Here is a 7926-nt window from a genome sequence, read left to right as displayed (position 1 = left end):
AAACAAATAAATAATTGAGAAAATACAAATGAATCAGTTCTGCTACTGATGAGCAGTCATGCATACTGATGAGTTAAATGATGCAATTAGCTGTTTTCAACCCACACGCATTGACATTTGTTTTACTTGGCATTTTGTCTCCTTTGGCATTTTGTCCCGGAGCCGTCCGACGTTTTGGTTCATTTATTGTATTCAAATACGCCCACTCTCATCCTTTACTTGTTCTAAAAATGTTTTCCTCCTCAACTGGCTGGGAAGGGAGAAATCAGTCATTTGGATGACGAGCAGAATCTGTTGCCCTTGGCCAAAAAGTCTATGCTAAGCTAATGCTAATTGTCTATGGCAGCTAAGTATTATCTTTCCAAAGGAAAAACAAATGGAAAACTATTTGTTGAGGGGACAGTCTAAAACACTGAATGTGCGTGTAAAAAAAAAAGCTTAATGTGGCCGAAAGTTACAAAACGACGACCAATCACAACCAAAATTCACATGCACATCTTCACTTGCCTCACTTCAATATCAAAGCAATCGCCAGTGTTTTAGATTTTATCTAGTGAATGTCTATGGCAATGTTTTACAAACCACGTGTCGCGGTACACTGGTTTGCCGCAAGATATTGTCAGGTCAGAAAATTATACAATATGTATGCCTGTGCGGTCGATCGCCTGGAAGAGTAATCATGTAGTACTCTTCCATACCGGTAGGAGGGAGCAGCAGCAGCTAGGAAATTGCCTTATGCTTCGAGACAAGCGAAGTTTCCGACGCGAGGCAATACAATGAAAGGTATCTTTCATTTAGATTTACATTTACCGGAGATGCAACGGCACCAATGTTCCCTCTAAGCTGCGCAACTGCGCACTGGTCGCACACTCTCAGCGCACAAGAAAACCTATCCAGCGCAGTGAACGCACTGCAAATTAATTATCTATGTAACTTTTAATTCTGTATCAATTTGCTGTATAATTCAGTGAGTGACAGGTGTCCAGGCAATCACACATACGATGCGATGACGCTGTGCAGTCAATCACAGCATTGACAGTACTCGCGGATGTTCTTTGCTCCATAACAATAACCGCGGTGGCGGCGATAAGTGACGCTAATGCTAATCCTTTATCATGGGGAAACGACCGGGCAGTGAACATGATACGTCGACTCCCCAAACCAAAATAAGAATGAACTGCTGTTCTTTTAAATTGGAATGGCTGTCGGAGTATGTGTAAATAGAAGAACAAGCAGTGAAACTGGGTGAGATATTTTCTTTTTCGAGTGAGAAAGGTCTGCTCAGCAAAACATGGAGCAAATCTTAAACTGTAAGCAAATTTTCCGAAGGAAAAATACGGACTAAATGGAAGCTGGACTACCTCAAGCGACACATTCAGCAGAAAAGTCATTTGAATGATGTTGGAATTATACAAAGACTCAAGATGGGAAAAGGGATTGGCACAATATTGCGGGAGAGCGCAAACGACCGGGAGAAAAAGGCTGTCACACAGAAAAAAATCCGACCCTTGAGCAAGTTAAAGTTCTAATTGACGATATTTTACTTGCCATTAAAACGAATGCACCAAATATTGGATTGATGTTTATTTAATTCCTAAATAATAATTCAGTGCAAACAACACAAAAGACCAGTTTATAAGTCAACAATTATTTTTATTTCCTCGTGTTTTCTATGCTGTTTTGGTTACAGCTAATTGTAAATGATGAGCGACTGTTCCCAAGCCGAATGCGCTTTGTGCGAGGAGCAGCTGCAATATTTACAACAGCAACAACAACATGCCGGAGGCAAACGATTCGTTAAGGAAGAGGAAGACTTCCTTTTTGAAAAGAAAAACAAGAAAAAAAAGGAACAGTAACGTTTAGCTTGTGTTAGCATTGCATTAAACAAGTTATTTGGATACAACGAGGTACAAAGTCAAAATGCTTGGTCTTTGCAGACAGAACTAAAACGCGGCGAAATGTTAAACCACATCAGCGCCTGACCCAAGCTAGCTGCAGACTTTTTAAACGAAAAATCTTTCAGGCTATATCCAATATGTCGTGTGTGTTGGTTTTATTAGCATACGTAATGAAAGATAACAGAATTCTCCCATTCATTAGGAAAACATGCAGAAACATAAAATGGTAAAAAGTCTCGCAAAAGGCTCATTCAACAAGGCTGATGTTTGTGGCAACAAACTAAAGTGCTTAAGAACATTTTTTTCACATTATGGGGGAAGTAGTCACACAAACGTATGAATCAGAAAAGTTCAGATATCCTGTCCCAATAAACAGATTAGCGCTCATCATTAAGATGTGATGTTTTGATGCAACGAAGAAAATAACTGCTCTAATTAAGATAGAAAGATGTTTCAAAATGATGATGATATTCGTTGTTCAAACAAACTATAAAAGGTTCAGATATACTCAACCAAAGTAAAGCTCAGTAGCTGTTCCGTTGTTAAATATATGAGAAAATATAAATATATTTGCTGTCATTGTTAAGATGTTATGAAGTTTTTATATGCAGATTTTTTTTTACCGTTCACATTCATCAACAAAAAGCATATTAATCTAAATGCTACAACCATTTGCTAGAAGATATCTGAACTTTTATTTAAAAATAAAAAAATTAGCCCAAATCATTAGGATGAAACGATGATTCAATACGATGAATATTTGTGATAGCTATGACATTAGTCATCAAATTTCAAAGAAACATGGCGAAATGTATTCATCCAAAGTGGAGCACTGCAATTGTTAATTGCTATGATGTGGCATTGTTTTGACATGACAAATTCGAAAACTGGTCAACAACGGTCAAAGAAAATGTTCATCCAACTTTTTTTTTCTTCATGTAAACAAATTAGCACTAATTGTTGTAAGAATCACGTCCATCAATACTTTTCAAATAAAAACTAGCACGTTCTACAGCCTTCCCTTGTTACACGATCAGCGGCCACCATTTTAACTGGCCAACACCATGGAATTGAGTGAGGTTAACAAAAATTAGAAGTACGAGTTGCATTGAACTGGCAACTGATAACTCATGTCACGTAGACGAAATAAAGATGTCGCGCATGCAGCGCTGCATCATTACATCATGTTGTCATTATTATTAGAGAATGAGATGCGTTAGCCTCAGATAGCTTTGAGGAGCAAAAACATAACCAAAAGGGAGGGGAACAAAGGATAAAAAAAAAGGTCTTAGCCCGACTTGAAGAGCAAGATGGCGACTTGGCCTAAGTAGAAGTAGATGAAATGTTTGGTCTCGTGTGTCACGTAGCTGCCGAAGTTTCGACCCACGATGCAGTGCCAAGTGGGGTTATACTTCTTGTCAAATTCCTGACAAAACACCAAAAGACAAACATCAGCAACAGTCACTACAGTGGACAGCTGTTCAAAAGCAATTTTCTCCTCTATGCATGAGCCTTTCTGTGATATGTATATGTGAAGAAAAACATTATTGAATAACTGACCACTGTAGTGACTGATGCGGTGTGTTGACATCAAGACAAAACCATACAAGAAAGAGCTTTTTCAATGGCCATCTGTAGTGATTGATGTACAACTTTGACGTCAAGGCTCACCGATACAGTTGAAACATTGTAGTGACATCAAGACTAAACGATTCAGAAAAACACTATTTGAATACCCATCGACTATAGTGACTGATGTTTGACATTCAGACTAATGCATATAGAAACATGCTTTTGAATAGCTGTCTGTTGTTGTAGTAAGTGAGGAGAAGCATTTTATTTGACTTTCTTGAAAAGTGACTCAGCGTCCCTCCAGTCACCTTCTTGATGTAGGCTGCAATGTCCTTCTCGATGTTGTACTTCTCCATGGCCTGCGTGGCGCAGTCCACGGCGTCCTGCTGCATGTCCTCCGACATGTCTGCGTTCTTGATGACGGCCTTCCTGTCAGTCATGACGATGACGAGGTTGAGGAAGAGGATGTTGGAGCCTGGGAGGAAGAGGGAGTACGCACATTATGACGGCGTGGACGTCAACATACACACACGCAAAAATGACACGTTAACCAAATGCAAGACTGTTTGAACGGCTGAGCTAAACATGTAGCCTCTCGCTAAAAACATAGCCAAGTCGTTACTGCGTTTTAAAACTTCCTTTTAACGCGTCACAGACATGACTTGGGGAAACTTGATACAGGTGGAGTGACATTACTTCGCCAAATCAATTCCGCAGAGAAGCACATTCAGTATTCACTATTGTCTAACAACCGTTATACACGTATCTCACGAGGTTTGTAAATAAAAACGTCAAACAGTAAACATTCAATTCAGTCTAGCCCTTCAAATTAATAAAAAATATGAGCTTACCTTTGTTTGAGAGGAAAGGTAACGAAGCGTCCCAAATTCGAGCGCTGGTCGGAAAGTTTGTCTTTTAATTGCCGTTTGTTTTTTTTTTTAAGCAAACTGGTCTTCGAGTGGATAGGAACGTTTGCGCCACTCTCGCTTGCTCTAGCGACCCGCCCCGCCCCTTCATTGAAGGCTAGGCTTCCTATTGGCCAATCACACCGCCTCCCCGCGCTGTGCGGGCGTTTTCCATCAGCCGGTCTATGTCGGCATTTTATTTCCTCCCACAATGCAACATTGGACCATGACGTAAAAAAACATTCTCTTTTTTTTGATAAATTTAGACTAAATTTTTAATAAACTCACTTTTTTTCAAATCTATATCAGGGACAATACATAATGATCAAAGTAAATATAGCAGTTAGCTAGAAGGCTATTTTTCACAATCATAAGGTAAATGTCACCCCAAAAGAATACGCGTATACACACACACACACACACACAAATATATATACCAGAGGCGATTGCTCTAAGATTGCACGGGAAGCTCAGCTTCCCCTAAAATGTCAAAAAACAAGTAATCAAATATATGTGTGTACATACAATTGTGTGCAGATGTCATTGACTAAATATGCGCTACAACGCGCTCAACTTTTGTTCCGAATCAGCTTCTTATTAATGGTTACAATGCGACTCTCTTCTCATTCATTCCCACAGCTTCACTGTGCTTTAACCTGTGTGGATGCTGAGCGTCTGCAGCGTGGACACTGGGCGTCTAGAGCAGTGTTTTTCAAACTTTTTTGAGCCAAGGCACACTTCTTTCATTGAAACAAAGAAAACAGTATTTTATCATCTTTCATATTTATTGTTTCAAGGTCGTCCTGCATTCATGCGTCACAAATTCGCTTTCTCTCGTCGCAACACAAGACAATTGGCTAGCTGTTGCTGCTCCCTAGCGGTATGGGAGGGTACTACATGATTACTTTCTGGGCGAAAGACCGCACAGGCATACAAATTGGATATTTTCCCGTGGCACACCTGACAATGTCTCTCGGCACACCAGTGTGCCGCGGCACACGGGTTGAAAAACACTGGTCTAGAGAGTTCAGTGTGGGTTGTCCCAATGCATTGAAACGAGACGAGTCATTGGATAAATGTTGGTTTTGTCTCGCCCACCGGTCGCTCAGCGTGTCTGGGAGTCTATGGACAGTGGGCGTTTATGGGCTGGCCCGGACGCTAAGATTTTCTGCATGATGATTGGATAATCTGTCTGAGGCTGAATCTCTTTTGATTGACAGCAAAATGAGCCAATCAACGATTTTTTGGTGTAGGCATCGGTGGAAGCATTTTTCAATTCTTATTCTGTTCTGAGTTGAACGGGAGACTTCTTCTAATCATTTTAGCGACACTCTCTTTGTTGAAAACAACTAGCGACAAATTAATCTTTTATTTCTGGTGGGTTTTATTGTAATTGCTTGTGTTCGCAGACTGACTTAAATCACCACAGGGTCACAGATCATTTTCTTGAAAAGGAACGGAGAGTAGAATTCACGTATAAATGAACGGACACATTTTATGATGTAGGCCGAAATTGAGCTTCCCCTCCTTGACCAGCATCCGCCACTGATATATACATATATACATAGACATGCACATTTTTAAGACCACCTTCATCAGTGTGCTAGCTTGTTTTTCAAAACATCGCTTGCCTGATGCAGTTGCTACTGTACAAGCTTACTGCCACAAATAAAATCAAGGAGGCATTATGGGTCTTCTTGAAGATGTTTTATTGAAAATGCTAGAAGAAAAAAGGATTAAGCAAAGAAATCAACATTCAAACTAGTACCCCATATGAAACCCTCCCCAAATTTTCCCCGCATACCAGGCATCTACGATTCCATCCTTTGATCCAACTTCCTGGTCCTCAGTTTTTCTCGTCATTATCACTGAAAGACTTCATAAAAGATAGGCAGATGGCAGGCTATTAAAAAAAAAAAAAGTTTTTAAAGTTGCTCCGGGAGGTCCCCTATTAATTAGTTCTGAAAATTTTGCTGGGAAATCCTGGAAAACTGATCCCGTTCCCGAGCATCCATCCTTGCCTATAATCCCTTTCCTAAAAATCGATCCAGCTCCAAAGGATTGCGATCCACTGAGCCACTCCTCTCCAATCAAAACCTTGAAATACCAGGAAGAAAATCAGAGGCAGACCATTAGAACACAATGTACAAAAAAATTGGGGGCAAACAAAAAAAAATCAATTTTTTTTTTTAAATGCAGAGAGCAGGTAGAAAAAAATTCCCTAACACAAGTCAGATTTTTCATTTACACATGACAGCAAAGATGTTACACATATATCACAACACTTTTTGTCTGTGTCACAGGCCAAAGAGGCGTGTTTCAAGTCTATGACATGCACGACAAGAATAAAGCAATGACAAGGATTGACAGAATGTGAAGCATACCATGGCCTCCATTTGATGTCCTATCCTGACCATACAAATGAAATGTGCTCCACCACAATGGGTTTTTATTCCAAATCACTTTAATCCTTCTCTTCAGATGTCTAAAGGAAGACACAAGGTAAAATATAGTTAAAGCGTTGGTGTCTCTGATGAAATTTCCAATGACAACAATCCACCCACCTTTTTTTTTTTTTTTTAAATCTCAAAACATTTTGTGGCTCAACATTTTTGCACGTTCTTTTTTTTGTTGGGGGAGGGACAACTACATACCAAGCCCATCTAGAAGGACAAAAAAAAAAAAAAAAGAAATCGGAAAAGTGTTGGGGTTACATCTAGGGTTGCAAAATTCGGGGATTTTTTTTTAATGGTAACTTTCCAAAGGAATTAATCGAATTTGTGGGAATGATCAAGAGGACTAAAGCAGGGACTTAGTAACCTGCGGGATGGCTCTCGATTAACTTAAAAGTGGTGTGGAATTGTATTTTACTACAACCATACAACTGGATTTCTTGCAAATTAAGTTTAAAAAACTGCAAATCTTCAATATAGATTATCTAATTTTATTGGGAAGGGACAGAGGGGCTCTTCTGATCAAAATGGGGAGTTTGCACGGACATTTTTTTTGGGGGGGGGCGGGGGGTCAAATTTGTTTAACTGGTCATCATGACTTGATTGACAAGTAGCACATATGATTTGTCGGTTGGGGCAAATTCAGCCATCTGTTTTGGCTCCAATTTGATATAAAAGATACCACTGCATGTCTGACAAAAACAAGAGAAAGAAGCCTCTTTCAAGATAAACACCCTATTTGCAAATGACAAACTCCCTTTTAACATTTTAAATTGGCCTTTTGTGGTGATGGGACATTTTTTTGTGTTTGGTCAGAAGGCAACGTAACTTTTTTTTTTTGTTGTTCTTCAATGACTCCCAAGAAGTGACTGTTCGATAAAATGTAACTTGGAAAAACAATCTAGCCACAAATAAAATCAGTTGAAATGCTAAACTGTATTATTCTGCATGAATGTCTGCTCATGACGCAACAAAATGGTTGATAAAAACACCTTTGCAAAATTCCCGCATCTTGACTTCCGATGGAAATTTACCGGAAACTTCCTAGAAATGTGACAGAATTCCACGCCCCTTTGCAACCCTAGTTACATCACAGGG

The 7926-nt window shown here is 39.5% G+C and overlaps 2 protein-coding genes across 7 annotated transcripts in view; both read right to left on the bottom strand.

Annotated features, from left to right (window-relative positions):
• Nucleotides 1-1632: 1632 nt before the first annotated feature.
• dynll2a (dynein, light chain, LC8-type 2a) lies at nt 1633-4495 on the bottom strand. Its single transcript, XM_019861400.1, has 3 exons — nt 4322-4495; nt 3779-3945; nt 1633-3324 (listed from the first exon to the last, which is right to left on the bottom strand). Exons 2-3 carry the CDS (start codon nt 3908-3910, stop codon nt 3187-3189), a joined length of 270 nt encoding a protein of 89 aa, XP_019716959.1. The 5' UTR covers nt 3911-3945; nt 4322-4495; the 3' UTR covers nt 1633-3186.
• Nucleotides 4496-6063: 1568 nt separating this feature from the next.
• Nucleotides 6064-7926, bottom strand: part of srsf1a (serine and arginine rich splicing factor 1a) — a 7024-nt gene continuing 5161 nt past the window's right edge. For 2 of the 6 annotated variants that reach the window (XM_019861395.1, XM_019861398.1), the window contains exon 5: nt 6070-7926. This exon is cut by the window's right edge and continues 1 nt beyond it. The gene's annotated coding sequence lies outside the window, so the exon portion shown is untranslated. The other 4 variants (XR_002167192.1, XR_002167191.1, XM_019861399.1 and 1 more) reach the window with 4 other exon arrangements.

The sequence above is a fragment of the Hippocampus comes genome, unplaced genomic scaffold, assembly GCF_001891065.2.
Source record: "Hippocampus comes isolate QL1 unplaced genomic scaffold, H_comes_QL1_v1.1 scaffold122, whole genome shotgun sequence".
In the NCBI taxonomy this organism is placed as follows: Eukaryota; Metazoa; Chordata; class Actinopteri; order Syngnathiformes; family Syngnathidae; genus Hippocampus; species Hippocampus comes.
This window is presented reverse-complemented; position numbering and strand designations above follow the sequence as displayed.